Source organism: Panthera pardus, unplaced genomic scaffold, assembly GCF_024362965.1.
Source record: "Panthera pardus isolate Hobbes unplaced genomic scaffold, ASM2436296v1 HiC_scaffold_13, whole genome shotgun sequence".
NCBI lineage: Eukaryota > Metazoa > Chordata > Mammalia > Carnivora > Felidae > Panthera > Panthera pardus.
Genome location: NW_026526688.1, coordinates 75,673,080 through 75,694,129, shown reverse-complemented (window position 1 = coordinate 75,694,129; position 21,050 = coordinate 75,673,080). Strand labels below are relative to the sequence as shown.

Sequence of the window (21,050 nt, the reverse complement as noted above, 5' to 3'; positions counted from 1 at the left end):
TAATATTACTTTTACATAAAATTTCTTAATACGTCATTGAAAACCCTTTTGACTAATCTGTCTCTTGAGAACTCTAAATTTTTCACTCATTGCCTTATTTGTAAAAATTAAAAAAAAAAAAAAGAATAAAAGCCAAAAAAACAAAAACAAAAACCAATCTACCAACTTAGGGCATGGAAAGCAGAAAGGGGCCTCCCTGAATCTGTGACCAAAACTAGAGTATATTCTTACTTTTTTCTTGCCTTATCAATTTGGAATGTGACTTCTGATAATGGTAGATAAGAATTTAGTTCTTTTATTTCCCCAAATCCTAGTTATATCAGCTTTTGTTAAATCAGTAGTTGGTTCTTCTATTATTATTAAGTAAATGGGTTTCTCGGCTAAGCTGTTAAGTATACTATGATCACATTTCCTTTCTTGAACACTGTGTGTTTTTTGGAGTTGACAAGTCTTTATTTCATTATTTGCTTCATATTTTTCACTTTACTTATTGCTTATTATTCTCAAAGACTCTATATGTAAAATCTTGTATCTACACAAACATTAGATATTTGCTATTCCCACCCAGCTACCCATTCTTTCTCGAAATGGCTCTGTTCTAGAGCCATCCATCCTGCTGTCCCACCAGATTCCCTGGGGCCTGCTGCAGGGCTGGCAATCTGGAACCTCTCCATTACTCCAGTAGGTTTTCATGATAGTAAAATGCCAAGTTTTTGAGAACCTGTCTGAAAATATTATTATTCTACTGTCACAGTTGATAGTGGATACAGAATTCTAAATTAGAACCATTTTTTTCTAAGATTTTTTTTAAGATACCATTTCATTCTCTTCCAGTTTTAAGCACTGCTTCTAAGAATTCTGATGACTTTATGGGGTGCCTGGGTGGCCCAGTCCGTTAAGCATCTGACTCTTGATCTTGGCTCACATCATGATCCCACAGTTTGTGAGTTTGAGCCCTGCCTTGGGCTGTATGCTGACAGCAAGGAGCCTGCTTAGAATTCTTTCTCTTTCTCTCTCTGCTCTTCTCCCACTCATTCTCTCTCTCTCTCAAAATAAATAAACCTTTAAAAATTAAAAAAAAATAGAAGTCTGATGACTTTCTGATTCCCAGTCCTTTGCATGTGACCTTTCTTTTCTTTTTTATGTAAGTTCCAGTATCTTACCTCTATCCCAGGCTCCTACACTTCACGATGACATGCCTGTATGTGAGACTCTTTTTGTTCCTCGCACTGGGTCCTTGGCAGGCCCTTCCCATTTGAAGATTCAGGTCCTTCCGTTCTGGGAAATGAATCTGTGTTATTTGATAGTTTCTTCTGGTCTATGGTCTCTCTTCTGTCTTCTGGACCTTCTATGAATCAGATGTTGGACACCCTAGACTGATTCTCTAATCTTCTAATTTTATCCCCAACTGTCCAATTCACTGTATTTGTGTTACACTTTTTGGAAGATTTTCTTAACTTTATCTTCTAACTCTTCTGGATTCTTTTGTCATCATAATTTTAATTTCTTGGAGCTTTAGTTCTAATTATTTTTAAAAAGTACTATCATGCTCTTATCTCAAAGGTGCAGCTACCTTTTTTACCTGAGGATATTTATAAAAGCTTTTAATTTTTAAGGTATTCTTTTACCCTGTGCATTATCTGCTGCCTCTTATTTCTTTTAGTCTTTTTATTTGGGGCTGTCTCCATTATGTAGGAGAATTTCCTCAAAAGTCTAGTGATTTTTGGCTATCGGTCTATATTTTGAAGTAGGGTACTAAAATGCTGATTACAAGTTCAACGTAAGTATCCAGGACTTGTTGACCGGTGGCCTGCATTCTAGGATGATCAGGTGACCAGGCAGTTTTGTTTATAGAGACCCCTACCACTCCAAGTTTCAGTATCTGAAGCTCTTCGTTCCAGGGACATGTAATCTCCAAACAAGTTCCTGCAGATTCCTGCTTGGGGAAGGGGAGTGATGGCTATACAAGGTTGCCTGAGGTCCCCAAACAGTGTAGAAAAAAGCACTGGGCAGGCCCTGGAGTCTAGAGTGTAGACAATCTCTAACATCAGTGCCTTTCCTCTGCCTGGGGTTCCCAGGGAGAATGTGTTACCAGTTGAATTTTTCCTAAAACTATAGATTCCTGTGGGGGGTGGGGCAGCTACAGAGGGTCAGGGGAGAGGACCTTAAGTCTAACTGCTCCATATCCAGATTCAGAATCAATCCCTTGTTTCCACCTCTCCCTGGCCTTCCACAATAATTAAGGATCCCATATCCTGACCACTTCTGAGGCTATGAAGGGCATGCCGTCTCACTCCTCACTAGTGGCCCTTTCTTGGGTTATACTTAATTCAGCTCTGCTAAGTCAGTCCCTCCTCCATCTACCATCTCTCATGTATTCTGGTCTCCCATTCTCTTATAGGTTTATAACTTTTAAATTCTTTTACTGTAATTTCAGTGGGGTTTCTTTGGGGTAGGGAGAGAGACCGATTACAATGCATATGTTCAAGCCTCTTTAACTGTTTTTAGCTCTTCTTCATTGGTTCCTCATCAGCATTTTTAAAAATTTTATTTTATTGCAGTAAGAATACTTATGATGAAATCTACCTTCTTTACACAGTTTTTAAGTATGGAATATCTTATTGTTGACTATAAGTCATATGTATTTAAGTATTCTCAAATCTCTCCAATATTAAGAAAAACAGGACTAATAAAAATTTTGCCCTTGATTTCATGTCTGCTTTCACCCACTTAAATGTCCCAAACACCTTCACTGTTTTCTTGCTATGCTTATCACTGGGCAAGCACCTTCTTCTTTGGTGTATAGCAAGAAGTCTTTCAAAGCATGTTCACATTTTAGTTATTTTAAATTGTCTCTAATACTTGACCACATTTAGCCACAAATGAAAGCCTATTTACAGAAAACATACCTATCTGCAAATAGATCTATTTCTAAATGTGAACTATAATAAATGTTGGATTCTGTATTCCCAGCTGCAAAAACCTAGAAAGAAATCAGAGGTTATGTGTAGCCTCTTGATAATGAACTACCATATGGTGAAAAAAAGTTTTGAGCTCAGAAGGAAAAAAGGAGAGGTGTTATGATGAACTGCTTTCCATTTCACTTGTCTGAACAGATATTACTCTATTTCTACTATATCTGCATCTCTGCCCAAACAGGAACTCATATGTTTGTAACTGAAAAATTGTCTCTTCCCAAACAAAAATTATTTTTCCACAGACAGATACTCTAAGCCGGAGGGAGGGAGGGACAGACATCCCTTTATCTGTCTTTCCTCCAGAAAGACCCAACAGCAAATCAAAGGTGAGCCTGGATAGGGTTTGCAGGGATGGGAGTCCTCCACAACAAAAAGCACAAGTAAGAGACACTGCCCAGTAGAATCAAAGCCCTGGGTATAGCAGGCACATTGGAGGCACTGCCCATAACCTTCTACTCTGGACAGTGACTCTGAGAAAAGTAAACCTCCATCTCTGCAAGTCTGCCAATGGTCACATCAACCAGCTTTCACTTGTATTCACATGTTAGACAGTGCAGAATTCACCCATCCTTCCCTCTCCCTGCCAGTTCCCACCATCTATCTATACACACTCCCTCCAAGGATGGCAGGAAATCCCACACCCAGTCGATATTGTATGTCCCGCACAGACTATGATTTATTGATTACCTCAAATATTCATATTGTTCCTTCTATCCTTTTCTTAAAAATCCAGTTAACTGTATGAAATTATATGATAACAATCTTGCTGACTGAGTACACTGGACCTAGTCATTCCCTGGGTTTAAGTGAAAGTGAGTAAATAAGTAGTTAATTCAATGTATACTGTGGTTGACTTTTTCTACTATTGACCACTTAATTTTCAATAATCACAATCATTATGAACCTTACACTATAATATCATGTGACATATGTTGTTTTCCGTGACCAGACTCCTTCTCCTCCTTCATTTACCTAACTTTTATCTGGCTTCTCAGATACCTCAGACACCACCTGTTTCAACAAGCTTTCCAATCATACTCATACCCCAATTTCTCACAATAATCCTTCTCTTACAAAATTAGATGTCCCCACTCTGGGTTCCAAAACCATGTCCTTCATATCACCTTCACAGGCATAATCACACACTACTCTACTTGTTTATAAGACACTTCTCCCCACCTAGTCTTTAAACTCCTCAAAGGCAAGGAATGCCACTCATCTTTATGTTCCAGTTCATAGCACAGGGTCTGGTATTTAGTAGACATTTTAAAATGTGTGTGAAATGAGTGAATACATGTATGAATGAATGGATGACATTTAGATTTAGAAACAGAATTACAGAGATGGGTCTTTAGAAAACATTTAGTTCATCCTACTTCACTCCAAATCCCTAAACAAGTACTAAGAATTGTGCCAAGATGTTAAAACAAGGAAATCATTATCTACGTCCAATAAAACATAAGCATTTTCTAATGAAATATGATTAAACAAAAACCTTACCGGCAGAGTTCCAGGCAGAGATGCATCAAAAAAAGATACCAAAGAATTTGGAGGTGCTGCAAAGTGGACTTGAGATCCAGAGAAGAGTTTAGAGTTGGAGGCAATCTGGGCATGAATTTCCAAACCTACCACAGCTGCCCATTTGTGTTCACTAAAGAGAAAAAAATAATGGTTAAGAAGTAGTTGGATCTGCAACTATGCATGAATTTCTACAACCCTAAACCATACGTATTAATTTCATATTTTTAACTTATTAAAATTTTAGATCCTTATATTTAAAAATATGTCATATTGTATTGATCACTGAATCAAAAGCAATCCATAATGAACATCTACAAGACCAGCAAGATAAAATGCATTTACAACATGGCATAAGGAAACTCATTGTACAGAGGAAGGTGATGAAGGGACAATTTGGCATCCTGAAACAATTTAGAAATGGGTATCACGTGACATCTGCTTGGCTGACTTCAGTGAAAAGCAGCATTTTCTACTTTAACTGTCCTTTCCCAATTAATGACTCAGTAAATGAAAGCTGATCTTGCAAATATTTTAGAATTAACATAAACATTATGCTTTTACTTCTAGAGAAATAATGATAAATAGTTGTATATCTTATTTAAAAAGGAAGGGAAATTCTCCATATGCTTTGAATTCATTTTATAACAATGGCTTGCAAGTAAAATGGTAAGAGTGACACAGATATAATAAATCATCACTAAATCATACTCTTCCTGGGAATTTTGTGCAAATGAAAACATTAAACTGTAAGATGTGGCTTTGTTTTTTTTCAATTCCCCAGATACAGTTTCAGGTTCCTGTTTGTTTATGCTTGATTGCTATCAAAATCTAAGAAGCTGTTAAATGCTATAATAATCTCTATCTGGCCACCCCTACTCTATTGGGTCTATATGAGCATTCCATACACAAATCTCTCCAGGTTCTTGTAAATGTGCTTATTCCTTCTGAAATCATACATCCTGGACAATGCATGTTTATACATACTCCTCCCATGTTCTGTTCCTATTCTGCTTTCCTCCCAAGCAATTTCCTATATTATCTAGGTTTTTGTTTGCATGTATTGGGTTTTGTTCCAATCATTTCAACACAAGTTCTCTATCTATAGTACTGTGAGAAGATTAAGTCCTTCCTTTTAAAGTTTGGAAGCGCTGCCTGCTACTGAGAGGAATTAAATGAAAAACTCATCAGAAAGTCTGCATTTGCTAAAACATTACTCAAAAGTTTTTTTTTTTTTTTTTAAGTTTCATTACATGACAGAAAAAATACTTTCCATTTACAGTCGGACGATCTAATTTATAAAAGGAATAGAAGCTGAACGTTTCTGGACATTTTCCTTCTGTCGCTCGAACAGAAAAGCAAATATAATGCCAACTTAACTGTCTCAAAGGATATAGTGATTACCAAACACGTGCCTTCTGTTTCTGTATTTAAAAAGAAACTACTTAAGTCTTATAAAGTATAAACAGCTGTTTAGAGGCTATTTAACAAAAGAAGCAAAGCTCTCTAATCAGAAGGAAGATCTCTTGTATTGGCTACATCCTCCTGGGTCTAGAAAACGTTCAACATTAAACACCTCCACAGATAGGTGGAGTTTTCTGACAATATTAAGCCACCACCATCCAGAGCTTGTAGGTAAAGGATCCCTCTCTACTTTGAAAACACTTCTCCCACAGTAGCGCTAAATAAATGTCAGCTAAATAAGATCCCGCTTATTGTCACGGACCCCACTGGTAGTGCTATTAGTAAGGTGACTGAATCCACACTTCGGTGTGTGTAGTTTTACATTCAAGAAAACACCTGCGATTTTACACTCACGAATTCCTCAAATATGCTTATCTATTTGATGATTTAGTGTGGAGGCGAGGCTGACAGAGGGCTCGTGTTGCTCTTTCATTTAGGTTTCAGGCTATAGTCCAACCCCCCCGCCCACAAAACGTCTAGACTGAAGCCAGGCTGTAGTGGCCACCACCTCCCCACTCCGGCAGTTCCACCTCACACCTAAGTGGGCAGTAATGGTATGAAATCGTATACCCTTTCCTTGACTTCTGGGCCGTGAGGAGGGGCTGCTGAGCCACGAAGCTCTGTCCCCTTTTCCCGCTGGACGTGAACCCAGTCGCGGCCCCTCTTCCGTGGCGAGAACTGCTGTCAATGCAGGCTAAAGCCCAACACCTTCCAAGGCAGCACCCGCGCAGCATGGGCGCCGCCATTGCCCCGCCAGAGTCCTGGTCAGGTGACACAGCTTTCCTCTGCCGCGAGGCTCTCTGGGAAGCGTAGTTCTAGAAATAGATAAAACTCCTTAGCCTCACACCGGAAGACTACTATTCCCAGTGAGCACTGCTACGCGAAGGCTGCCGGAACTCTGGTGGGGAGGGGAGGGAAGGAGAACTAGAGGAGAGGGTGGGAGGGCTTCTGGGTCGGGAGGTGTGACTCCTCCTAGCGGGGAGTTGGAGAGGTTTGTGGCTGGGAGTGCCTCGATGAGTTTGAGTAAGAGCAGGTGGTGCCGGAGATCCAAAGCTAAGAAACCTGGGCGGGATCTTATACCTCAGTTAACCTTAACAGCTGAAGTAAATGAACTTGACATCTCCGCGAAGACTTCCTGAGGTTCCAAATTCACTCAGTTATTTTCTCTATTTACTCTGCCCGTTCACACACTAATTTGTGCATTAATGCCACGAATACTCACTTGGGTGCCTACTTATATGCCAGGCACAGTTCTTAGGCACTGACGATAAAGGAACGAGGAAGACGTTTATGTCCACTATTCTCGTGGAACTTACGTTATGGGGAGAGGAGCTATACAGAAAAGTTAACAAAACTAGGATACTTTCATGTAGGTAATAAGTGCTGTATTTAAGGAGAGGTGCTTGGAGACAAACAGACCTAGATTGTACCTTCAGGTACATTTTTATTTTCCTTTTTGTTCTTGCTGAGTATTTGAAACACTTTTTCTTACATGAGAAAAAGCCTTAATAGATACCATCATCCCAAAGGACTTCTTTGAAACTCAAACCCTTTCTGAAACTCTCACTGATTTCTTGTGTTTGAGCACACAATTCAGAATAGTCATTCAGCCATTCTGTATTATTCACCCTATTTTAATTCTCTATATAGTGCTTATTATGACTATCTGATGTTTATCTTCTGTCTCCACAAGCTCCTTGAGAATGGGGAATTTGTCTTATTCAACAAAGTGTTATCAGAGTACAAAGTAGACCCCTTAAAAATATTTGTTGAATGAAGTAGTGCAGTGTGGAAAATGTGTTTGACAAAGAATGGAGTGGATGCCCTTTAGAGTAGTAGTTGTTTAGGAGGGGGATGATGAAATAGTGTGGTGGTGGAGGCAAAGAGAAATTGACCTATGTGAGATAGATTTAGGAGGTAAGACTGAAGGACTTGGTGATGGATTAGATATGGTGGTGATAGAATAGGTGGGGTCAAGTAACTCCTGAATTCCTGGCTTGTGAAAATGGATGGCTGGTGGAGTTATTCACTGAGATAAAGAAACTAGAAAAGAAATAGGTTTGCAGGAAAACATGATTTTGGTTGCCTTGGAGACATACAAGAGGAGAAGTCAAGTAGGCATCATGGATGCCTGACTTTGAGTATGGAGCAGGGAAAAAGCTGCATACTCTGCATACCTCCCACTGGTAGATTTTCAATTATTGATAAATAACCTATTGATTAGACAGCTTTAACCTATGATCCATTTCCACCAATACTTTTGTACAACTGTGGTATTTTATGCAGTTTAATCCCTCTTTGGAGGCAATTTTAGTCATTCTCTTCAAAATGTCATTATTTACTTTTTCCATCTTTTCTGTTTTTCACCCATATCATTGATCCAAATTGCTACACTGGAAGTATTTATTCATGACCAAAACGAAAATGAGAGAAATGACAGAGACTGCAAAGTAGAGGAATAGATTTGTTCCAAAAGTCATGGTTAATTATTGACCTTTCTATCAGGTTCAGATCACTCTTCAGATTCATTAGTATCTCTCCTTTGAATTTCCATATTGCCCACCTTTTCTTTAGGTAAGTTTGTTTTCTCTTTCTCATTTAGTGCCTCAGATTTTTCTGGCCTAGATGGGGTGTCAGGGCAGTTGCTTCTGATCACAGCATGGTTCCATCTTTGATAGGAATGTAGAGGAAAGGGGAATCCTGTATCTCAGAAGTGAGCACAGGCATCTTTTAGCAAAAGAACAGCGGGATCCTTGCTACCTTACCACTGGTAATGAGCATACTTAGGCAATTCATTCCCTAACACGAAGTGTTGGGGGTGTTTTGAAAACTACCATAAGAGAGAGCAGCACACTGCTAGTGAAAATACTCATTTTATGGGCAAAATGCACATCTTTGTTTAGGAAGCAGTATTATACAGTGATAGCATGTCACTTCAGAGGCACCTGCCCTACCACTAGAGGGAGAGAAAATCCTCTGCATGCAAGTATATTTGATTCCTTTCACAAATGGAAACCTTCTAGTCGGATGCATATTACATAGCCCTTTCAAAATCCTACAAGAGCGCTGGTTCCCTTCTCCCCCAAGATTATGTGTCATTTCCAGAAGTGCCCATTGGTTTCCTCAAGCATGGTCTGGTGTCTAGGAGGGCACTGTCTTCCAAGCACCCCTCCTGTTAGTCAGGTGCTCCTTAGTTAGTAGGTGCTCCCACCCAACCTCCTACCATGGGACCATTTCTTACCTTCCTCCTGCATGCCAAATCTGTTATCTGTCAGAACTCTTACTGACAGCACTCTAGCAGAGAGAGCTATTTTGGTTCCACCAAAAAGGTGGCTGTCATTTGGAAGACAGAGATTTTCATTTTCAAGAAGCTCAGAAGGTAGCAGGACAGGGTTTCTAGCAAAAACATTTTCTTAGGGAGAGTTTCTCAGCTCTTATTTTATTCACATAATTGACACAGTACAAATAAATTTAGAACAAGTTTTAAAAAAGATATGTAAGCCAGAGGAGGATTTTTGAGTGTTACTTATAAATGGCAATAGTTAGAAAGTATGTCTAAAATAGCATGCTTGGTTTTGTTTAGTATTCTTCAGAGAGTCTTTGAATGTCAGAGTTGGATCAGACTGGCTTACCCCTGGGTTTGACTCAAAATCTCCAGGTATCTATATAAACACATTGATTTTTTTAAACACAAATCATCACCCCCAAATCTAAGTTGTGTTTGACTGTAATCACTCCCTTTCTCATCCTTCTATTGGCTTGGGATGAGCGAAATGGTGTGAAAACATGGTGTCCTAGGATTTATGACTGCATGACTAATATGGGTACAATGTGAGAGGGTGGTGCAAGTGGTTCTAATTTTTTAGAACCACTTGCATCATTTTTCACAATGAAGTAAACGATTTTAGTGGAAACATTAAAATTCCAAGTAGAATTTAAAGGAGATAGTTTCCACTATTCACTTTGATAATGTATCACAGCAATGTATCTCAAAATTTCTTTGTATATAATTTTGAAACTTAAAGTTGTGTTAACCAATTTATTCTTCGATAACTACTTTTTCCTGTGCTTTAAAGACGTTTAGCAGACTGATAAACAAAATGCCCCTTGTTGTCTAATGGAGCTGGCTGTAGTATTTCTTAACACAGTTGTGAGTTTAGTTCCTCTGTGGGACTATTAGTTTCTATCTGTTCCATGGCTTTAGTGCCCAGCCTGCTCTCTTAAATTTTGTGTTATGTGGTAAGGAGGAAGGGTAGCTAGGTAAGTATAAATTCTCTAAGAAAAAAAAATTAGAATGATGTACATATGACAGAAATTGACAGCATTATTTTCATGTAAGAAGAACACTGGCACTAGAAGGAAGAAGTCCTGTTTTTGAAAAGACATTCTGAAAATAGAAGTTTCCTTCTTAGAAAAACCACATTTTAAGATCCAGTTAGGTGTCATTAGGGGAAGAAGAAAGACGGAATAGGTACATGCTGGACAATTGGGAGAACAGGATTCATTTCCTTTTATTTTTACCATTAAGTCTTGATTCTGATAAAATACTGATGTGAAGGGAACAATTGCTTTCTCTAGAAGATTGCTTCAGGGCAAAGAAATCTATAACTTTTTCTTCCTTTCCAAGGCAGGGAAATAGAACACCCTGTCCAATGTCTTTGTAGAGATGAAGTGCCATCTGGGGAAGATGAGTCTAGAGCATAGCTGCTAATAGGCTTGCCTGGCCCATAAACTGTAATCTCTCCACTGGCTTTCCTTGTTTCTGGTCTCAAGGGACTGTTTGCTGTTTCCCCCGTCCTTTTCTAGAAATCTGACTAATCCTGGAAGCAAAGAGAAATTATGTGTAAGAAAGAAGTTCCACCTCTACATATCCCCATGACTCACCATTTACTTGAGAGAAGAGACTCCTGAGTCACAAGTAATGGGTAGTAGAACATGTTAAACACTGAGTCCCTGTAAACTATGTTCGGCATGTGGTAAGATTCCTGCTATGCACTAAGAAGCTGTCTCTTTTCTGTTTTGAAATTGGGTCTTTACCCTTCAAAGTTGCAGAGCTTATACACACACACACACACACACACACACACACACACACACACACACATTCTGAGTAATATCTTATTTCCAGATCATGTGCCTATAATGATGAACAGCTTTTAAATTTCAAAACAGATGATTTTTTTTTGTATGTCAGATGGTTCTCTTGATTTTAAGTCTGAAGATTTTAAGGAGTAAAGTATGAATTTTAAGAACTACTCCACCAAAGACACAGGAACTCTGATGACAATTTTCCCTGAGTGAATGAAATCCTACTTGCTAATCGAAGGGAAGACGTATCAGACTCCACCAGGGTGGTATAGAAGAGAACAGAAAGGCTTATCTTACACATCCTGCCAGGTAATCCGTGTCATTACCTGTGAGTATCTGGACTGGGATCTCTACATCTAGGCTGCCCTTGAACCAAGAATGGATGGGCTGCACAAAGCAATAAAAGCTGACGTCTTGTTGGTGGCAGAGCCTTCAGGGCTCGCCACGGTTTAATGTATGGCCGTTGAGAGGAGATTTAGGGCTCCATGAAGAGGTGCCAGATTGAATTAAAATCAAGCAGCTCAATTCAAACACATTAGCAATCAAATGATACAACTACTGAGATAAATGCAAAGAGAGAGACAGAAAAAAAATCCAGTGATTCATGAATACTAATTAAAGAGGGAAAGACCAACATAGACATTATTCTTGTCTCCTTGGAGTCCGACTCTAGCTTTTAATTCACCAGTAAGATTTGATAATTTGACCCAACAGTGATTTCAGGTTGATGCTGATTCCACACTTAGACCAGCTTTGTTACTAAAAGGTATTTTCACCCCTTTCATACGTAGTAAAAGTGAAAAGAGATGATACTAAAAATGGGGCTGGATGCCACGTTTTTCAAAAGGCAAAGGAAATCAAGATTATATAAAATGCCACTCTAGCAAATAACAAGCCTAATATTCTGTGTTCCTTCTCTAAGCTATTATCTTTATTTTGGCTGCCATAGGACATTGATACGGTATTTCTGGGAAACATTTTGCAGTGATTCAGAGCCTGTGATTTTAAAAACTTTATATAGATTTATTCAATAAATGCATTACCTTCTATTTGCCACACTGAAACTCACATAATCTGATGAAATGTTCTCACAATTTATGGGGGTCAGTTTGACATTTTACAGTCTCTCAGAGTTTAGTGTCCTTAGCAGATGCCAAAACGAAGACTCTTGAGTTTAGGAAAGAAAATAATTCCTCTTGCTTAGTTGTCCAGACTAGCAACCATTTTAGGTGCCTGGGGCCTTTCTCTTGGGATCTATGACAAGAGGACATTCTGCTATGTAACAACCTCCCTTAGAGCAATTTTGTTTTCTAGAATAGTAGCTCACTTCCCTAAGGAAAACCAATATTTTGCTGTTGGCCTACATTGTTTATTGTTTTTTTTTTTTTTTAGAAACTTCAACTAGACTTTTCCTTATGCTCCTGTGTTCTCTTTACCCAACAGAGATCTAAGGTGTCACTTATTTCAAAGTGATAATATCCATTTGTATTGGTTCTATTGTGCAGTGGATCACATGAACTGTGCTTCTTACTGTGTAATGGTCATTGTCCATGGAGTTGAAAAGTAAAATTGAGTATTTATATGTCTTGTGTTAGATTTCTATGGCACCTTTGACTCAAATGTTGTGTTTACTCTTTCTTCTTTCAAAAGTGCTGTTATTTATTTTCGCTTGTCAAAAAACAGCAAGTGTGGAAGTGATAATTTTCACTCTGAAATATAATGTTGCAAGACAGGTCAAATTACGGAAAATCAATTAGTTTTTATTACAAGAGTCCTGTATCCGAGGTCCTATTTTTTCTCTAGATACCATAGCTAATGTCTGATCCTCTCCAAAGCAAATGTTAGGAGAAAACCACCCAAGATTTTTTTTTTTCTAAAGCAAAAAACAGATGAGGCCTAGGCATTTAATCTTGGTTAATTAAGATAGAGGCAGAAATAATTCCTCCTCTTCCTATACTTTAAAACCACAGACTCGTGAAAGAAGTTATTTACTTTCCGAGGCCTAAAATTTCCAAATACTACAACTGCTATATCCTACGATCTATGCCTTTTGATAGAAGATAAAGGCTATAATGTTCCCCAGGCTTGTGGTTTCATATATGTCTCATCACATCAAGAATTCTTTCTTCTCTGTTATCCTCTGATATAAAATAAACTAATCAGTTCAGTTAGACAAACATATCTAGGCCTTAAGTTTTCATTATTTCATTATGTTATGTTTTCATAGATTTACAGTTGAACATGCCTTTCTACCAAGATAAAAGTTGCCCCCAAATTCCCCTTCCTTTTCTTTCAGGTTTTAGGAGGACAGCTTTTGTCTCAAAGATTTATTTTGATGTCAGATAACTTATTATATTCCACCTGGGGAAACTAAATAGCTCTAAAAACAGGAGCACCATAGCACCGAAGATGTTTAAAGGTAAAGAGCATTAATTTCTGATTTCAGAATATCAGTGCTTCCATTTTCCCCACTATAGAACAGGCAAGCCATAATCAACAAAGTTTTCAATTAGCATTGACTTGCACTTAAAGCACAGATGTAGGAGAATCATTTTTAAAGAGTTGTTACACAACATAAAACTTGTAGTAAGTCAAGTTAGAACTCCTGTGTTATCTAGGGCCTACAATTAATTTTTAAAAATCAAAACTCTGTTAAAAATAGCCTTGTATATTGAATTCCAGCATGGCACTGCTTTTTGTAGGGCCATTTCTGTAAAATGCAAGTTTATTTATAGATTGCAAGTGATTCAAAGATGTTACAATATAAAAGGAAATGATACTCTAGAGTCTTTGTTCAGGGCTGTTTGGGGCTCTCTTAGAATGCCTAACTCACTCAGAGGATTGCTTTTAATCTTCAGAAGCAAAAGGAATTTCATAAATTAAAATTGTTGGCCAGATGGAATTTCCTGATTAATTTTTTAGTGTTTGGTGTTAAACATAATAATGAAAGGAAGAGTGCTAAGAGTAAACCCAATTAACATTTCATAAAATTTATTGCTCTAGATGGCTTACCCTTTATTTTTATGGTTTCCAACTACAGTCTTCCTGGACAGCCTGACTACCTGGAAAAACTGAGCATGGCCAACTTACTCCCTCCTTCTCTTCCCTTCCTTTCTTTTACTCTTTATTCAACTTCCTTCTCTCATTTATTCTCCATGTATTCCTTGAGTCCTTACAAGACTACAGGCATCATTCCAGGGCTTCCTTTGTCCTATTCTTTATGGATCCTGTAGAAAGAATATTTTTAGCAGTCTGTAGTAGCAAGTCATTGCTGCTATAATGGTGTCACTGTTGTTGAACAAGAGACTCTTAATTCCATCTGTAATCATACACACGAACTCACAGTTTCATAAAACCAGTCTTTATGAAATGAAAGTGAAGGTGGACATTCTCCCTGCATTTTTTCTTTAAAATTATTTTCAGTTTTACTGAGGTTTAATTAACAAAAATATTGTAAGATGTTTAAAGTGTATGACATGATGATTTGATACACACATACACTGTGAAAGGATTTCTACAATTGAGTTAATTAACACATCCCATCATCTTACATATTTACCTTTTTTTTTCTTTTTTTGGTGAGAACATTTAAGTTCTATACTCTTAACAAATTTAAATTCTATAATATACCATGTTATATATTAGATCCTCAGATTTTTGTTCATATTGTAAACTGAAAGTTGGTAGCCTTTTACCAACCTATCCCAATTTCCAGTCCCACCCCAACCCTTGGCAATCCCTTTTCTATCTCTGTGGCTGTGAGTTCAACCTTTTTTTTTTTTTTTTTTTTTTTTTAGATTCCACATTTAAGTGATATCACACAGCATTTGTTTTTTTTTTTTTTTGTCTGGTTTACTACACTTAGCGTAATGCCCTCCAGTTTCATCCACGTTGTTGCAAATGGCAAGATCCAATTCTTTTCGTTTTATGGTTGAATAATATTTCAGTGTGTGTGTGTGTGTGTGTGTGTGTGTATACAAACTGCGTTTCCTTTATCCATTCATGGACACTTAAGTTATTTCCGTACCTGTCCTACTAAACTGAGATTTTTGAGTAAAAGGACCATATCTTTCATGTTTCATGCCCTTTAAGTTCTCAGAACTCTATTAGCTGTACTGGCCACCATTTACCCATTGATCCTAGGGTTATTTCCCACTCACACCATTCATATGACTCTGTTAGGAATTGCCAAGCTGAGCTAGAATTCCATGTCAGGGCTGGCTACATAATTTGGGGCATCCAGTGCAAAATTAAAATGTAGAATTCATTGATTAAAACTTATTAGGAATTTCTAGATGGAAACAGCAAAGCATTGAGCCAAGCATGGAATCCTTCTAAGCACAGATCCCTGTGTCACTGCACAGTCTGCATGCACATGAAGCTGGCCTGCTACACACACACACACACACACACACACACACACACACACACAGAGCTACGGCTTATTTGACCTGAGGAAAGGAATATCTGACCCAGGTAAGTTGAATCAGAGTCCTTTCCTGCTTTGTTTCTTTGTAACTAGAGAACTAAGAGAAGAAGTTTGTCCTAATTGGTTAAAACTGAGCACCTATCAGAAGTCTTGTTTCCAGCCATGTGAAGAAAGTCATTGATGTGCTAAACATACATTCCTCCATCCTATCTCAGACATGTGCAGGAGAATTTTGTAAATATGCAAGTTATCATCTAAAGTCCTGTTGGCCTGATAGTGTCCCCGCACCCCTGCAACTTACTATCCATTAGCCTTGAGTTTCAAGAGGTTGGATCACATGACCTCTTGAGCATTTTCAAGATCTAGAATTCTCTGGGTCTATAATCAGATTCTATCAGACTGACTTCCTCTATAACCATAATGAGTAGAAATATAGAAAATCTCCTGATTACTCATTTTTCTCAGTTGAGGTTCATAGAACAGCCATTTGTTTAGACCTTGACAGTATGGTGACCCCTTGAGATAGAAAAAAACCTTTCCCTTAAGGCTGGCCATTAGCCAAGGCAATTTTGCAGCAAGGTGATTTTGAGTGCTCCCTTGGAGGGAAAATCACTTAGGTCTAAGCAAAGAAGACCTCATACCCCAGGGAACATCTGTCTCCACATTTCAGTCTCTCCTTTTCCCAGTAGTATAACTCCAAAGAATTTTCTCAAAGAAGATTCACAAAAACACTAGCAAATGAATAAATATTGGCTCCTGGAAGACCTCTTCTTCTGGGAGCTAGTTTTAAAGAGTATCTTTAGGGCCAGGGCACAGTTATCTTCCTAGGACTGGGGTCTGGCTTTTGTTTTTTTCTGAATTTTTTTCTATCACTGTATTAGTCAGACTCTTCAAGGAAAGAAACAATGATCAATATTAAATGAAGGCTGTAGATGAAGTTTAAATTGAACAAGTAGTTCACAAACACACTCACACAGAAGCTTAGGGTACACTTAGCTGGATTTACTGCGCTATCTCAACTATTTTAAAACAGAAATGTGTATAGATTGAAATCTGTTCCAATGAGAAATAAGTCATTTCTGAAACATCCAAGAATGTAGGGTCCTAGATACAGAACAGCTTGTTGCAGAATGATATTTAAGCAGGTTGTCATTCTTAGGAAGACTCTTCTGTTTATGTCACCCTTTGCAAATTTGTAGGTGAAGATGCTAGAACCCATCATGGTGAAAATTCGTATTTTCACAGTGTCTACCAAGATCTACCCAGACCTTTTTTTTCCCCCTAATCATGGCTGGTTAATAACCAGAGCCCTGCTTCTGTGCACTGCCTCAGAGGTGAGAAATTGATACGTGTCATAATGATGACTTACTTCTACATTAATATTTTTAGTTCTTTCAATTGAATGTGATTTGGCTTTTTATCTCTTAAGTAAAAACAGAATAAAGCTGAGGTGAAAGCCATAGGACTGGAAGTGAATGAAAGCCTGCAAAGACAATCCCTAAGGGAGGGCTCTTCTACAAATGTCCAGAAGATTATGTCCATATGTCTTTCTGGAACCTTTGCCAAGATAGTCACAGGATCAAAATTACTTCTTCATGCCCATTATGCAGTGTCACATCTTACAGAGCCAAAGGAATAAATTCCAGACATGCAGAACACACGTCCCTTCAGCCTCTCTCAGGCAAGCTGTCAACTCCAGCATTAAAGCACAAATCAAAAAGGGCAGCCAGAGCCTTAAGACTTTTCCTGCTAACCTGTTCCCTACTGTCTGCCTTCCTAACGCAGTGGAGTGAGAAGCCTACAGCCAGGCCCTTGTCCTCCACACTGCACTCACCCATGCAGGCATTCCTAGCCCAGAAAAAAAATAGGGTCAGAAAGGAAGCAGGAAACAGAGGGAAGAGATTCTGTCAGGTAGAGAAGGAGAAAGAAGTCATATATTCATGAAGTCTCTAGTAAAGGACCTACCACAAAAATATTGACCAGTACCCGCCTCTCCTTTAGGTGGCTAGAAAGCATGCTTCAAATGCTGCTCCCCTTTTCCTCAGCATGCTTCCATTTCTCTCTCTCCCTGTGGTCTGTCCTCCATAGCCAAATGCTTCTGAATGTTTTCACTCTTAGAAACAGTATGATTCCTGTCAAACCACAGCTTAAACTTTTCAGAAAAGCTCTTGAGCTTTCATTTCTGCAACCAAGATCAGCAATCTGTCATGTACAGTGGCATTTCCAACCGACTGCTGGAAATCTCCACCTGGATGCCCTGCCAGCACTTTGAAGCCAACATGTCCACAACGTCTCCCCTCTGAGCGTCATGCTCCTTCTCTGGGCTTTTTTTCTGTTAATCAAAACGGTGCTCTCGGCCATTCTGGCCACAAACATTGAAATGACACATGAAAGTTGTCTCTCCTGTACTGTCGTGTGTGTTCGGTGATTGCCTGGCTTCTGGCATGGGTGACTCCCGGGAGGTGATGCCTCCACAGGAAAATGAGCAGTTGTGGGGAACAGGATACCAAGTGTGGTTTCAGACACACTGAGTTTGAGATGTCAGTGAGACATCTAAGTGGATACATGGAGGGCTGGTGGAAAATACCAGTCTGAAAAACAAGAAGTCTAGGCTGAAAAACGTGAATTTGGGAGTCTTAAGAAGGTATGTGGTGGTTAGGACCATGAAAATGATGAAATTAGCTGGGCTGGGGTGTATAGTATGATTTAAAAGTTGTAAATACAGGGGCACCTGGGTGGCTCAGTTAGCGGCAGTTAAGTGTCTGACTTCAGCTCAGGTTATGATCTCACAGTTCGTGAATTTGAGCCCTGTGTTGGGCTCTGTGTTGACAGCTTGGAGCCTGGAGCCCGCTTGGGATTCTGTGTTTCCCTCTCTCTCTGCCCCACCCCCGCTCATGTCTGTCTCTTTATATATTTTAATATATAAAATACATTGTCCTGAGAGCAAACATGAGGTTTCTGGGTCAGAAGCAGAGTTGTTATAACTGCATGGGTTCCTCACATTGTACACTCCCCTTTCGGGGCAATGTAATGAAAGTCAGATGTCACCTACATGTCATCTACAGGTCTATGACACATTCTGAGTTAATTCTGGAGTTTGGTGTAAGGTGTGGATTAAAGTTCTTATCTTTTGAAGTGGACATTCAATTGTTTCAGCACCATTTGTGGAAAAGACTATAGTTTCTCTACTGAATTGCCTTTGTGCCATTGTGAAGAACTCAGTTGTTCATATATGTGTGGACCTATTTCTGGATTCTCTAGTCTTTTCTACTGATTTATAGGTTTATCTTTTTACCAGTACAATACTATATTATTGTAGCTTTAAAATAAAACTTGAAATTGAATAGTGTCAGTTATACAACTTTGCTCTTCTCTCCCAAAGTTGTTTTGTCCTTTGAATTTTCCATGTAAATTTTAGAATCAGCTTGTCATTTTCTATAAAAACATTGCTGGGATTTTGATTGAGATTGCATTGAATCTATAGATCAATTTGGGGAGAGCTGACATTTAACAATATTAAGACTTATTTGATTCATTTAGTTCTTTAATTTTTCTCAGCAACATTTTACAGTTTTCAGTATTCAGGCCTGGCATAGTTTTGTCAGATTTACCCTTAAGAATGTCATTTTTTTGGTGCTACAATGAATGGTATTGTTTTTAAATTTAAATTTTTGGTTGTCACCAGGATACAGAAACATGACTGAGTTTTTGCAGACTGTATTCTGCAAATCTTCCTGAAAGTCACTTATTAGTTTATTGGCTTTGCTGCAGATTTCATCAGGTTTTCTACCTGAACAATTATATTGTCTCAAATAAAATTAGTTTTCCTTTTTCCTTTTAAATCCAGTTGCCTTCTTTCTTTCTTTCTTTTTTTCTTTCTTTCTTTCTTTCTTTCTTTCTTTCTTTCTTTCTTTCTTTCTTTTTGCTTTATTGCATCAATTAGAACTTCTAGGATAAGTTTGAATACAAGTCATGAGAATGTACATACTTGCTTTGTTCTTAGGAGGAGATATGTTTTTATATATTTACCCATTACTTACCAGTTCCAGCACTCCCTTTCTCCTTTGTGTAGATATATATTTCTACTTGTTATCATTTTTCTTCTGCCTGAAGGACTTTCTTTAGTCTAGATCTGCTGCTGATGAATTACTGCAGCATTTGTATGTAAACAAAACATCTTTATTTTGCCTTTATTATGTAATGATTTTTTTTTCTGAGTTCGGAATTCTAGGTTGCACATGTTTTTTATCCTTTTACTTTATTATATTTTCTTATCCCTTTACTTTAAATGTTTTCCCAATGTCTTCTCACTTCCATTGTTTCTTATAAGAAATCAGCTGTAATCCTTACTGTTCTTCTCTACCTAACATATCTTTTTTTTCCCTCTGACCAATTTTAAGATTTTCACTTTATCCTGACTTTGAGCAATCTTATTTGATGTGCTTCGTTCTTGAAATTTTTTTCTAAGATCTGTGGATTTATAGGTTTTGCCAGATATGCAAAATTTTCAGCCATTTTCAACTTCAAATATTTTTTTGTCCACCTCCTTTTTTTCCATTTCTGTCCTTCAGGGACTCTAATTTTATAATACTAGGTTTCTTAAAGATATCCCACAGCCTACTGAAGGTCTTTTTGTTTCTTAACTTTCCTTTTTCTCTGTGCCTTTTTATTTAGATCATTCCTATTACTATGTCTTTAAGTCACTAATCTTTTTTTTTTTTATTAATTTATTGTTTTAATTTACATCCAAGTTAGCATGTGGTGCAACAACGATTTCAGGAGTAGATTCCTTAATGCCCATTACCCATTTATCCCACCCCCCTCTCCCACAACCCCTCCAGCAACCCTCTGTTTGTTCTCCATATTTAAGAGTCTCTTATGTTTTGTCCCCCTCCGTGTTTTTATATTATTTTTGCTTCCCTTCCATTATGTTCATCTGTTTTGTATCATAAAGTCCTCATATGAGTGAAGTCATATGATATTTGTCTTTCCCTGACTAATTTCGCTAATCTTTTTTTATATAATGTCTGTTCTGCCACAGGCTCCACCCAGTGTATTTTTCATCTCAGCTATGTCTTTGGCAATGAAGCTTATGAGGGAAGGAACATTACTTATCAGGTGGACATCAGTGTCCTAACGAACTTTTACAAAATGAGTATTTGGCAGTTCTTCTCTTTATGCATTTGCTGACCTTCCCTTCTTTCATTTCTAATTTTTATCCAAGGTACACATACATGGTTTAATATACAAGATAGATAATTAAAGTATATGTGTTAGTTAGAATTAGTTTCAGCTGCATTTAGCAAAAACCCAAAATGACAATGTCTTAAATATATAAGGTTTATTCTCCCTTAGTAAAAGCTATTTAGTGCTAGATAGTCCAGAGCTTGTTTGACAGTGTCTGAGATTATCAGAAACATAATCTCATTCTAGCTTTCTGCTTCTCTGTCCTCAGTCACAGTAAGCTCCAGGCTTTCATGTCTGCATTCCAGGCAGCAGAAAGAAAAAAAGAAGAAGGATAAAAGGCATGTCATACTCAACAACTTCTGCTTACATCTCATTGGACAGAATGA

At 38.0% G+C, this 21,050-nt stretch overlaps 1 protein-coding gene across 5 annotated transcripts in view; it reads right to left on the bottom strand.

The window, feature by feature from the left end:
- The window catches only part of GATB (glutamyl-tRNA amidotransferase subunit B), an 89,468-nt gene extending 82,725 nt beyond the window's left edge, over positions 1-6,743 (bottom strand). For 3 of the 5 annotated variants that reach the window (XM_019441276.2, XM_019441278.2, XM_053901193.1), the window contains exons 1-2: positions 6,531-6,742; positions 4,479-4,629 (exon numbers count right to left, since the gene is read on the bottom strand). In XM_019441276.2, the coding sequence (XP_019296821.2) occupies positions 4,479-4,629; positions 6,531-6,706 (327 nt within the window). In that variant the 5' untranslated portion in view covers positions 6,707-6,742. Of the gene's footprint in view, positions 1-4,478; positions 4,630-6,530 lie in introns of all 5 variants that reach the window. The other 2 variants (XM_019441279.2, XM_019441277.2) reach the window with 2 other exon arrangements.
- Between the last annotated feature and the right edge of the window lie 14,307 nt (positions 6,744-21,050).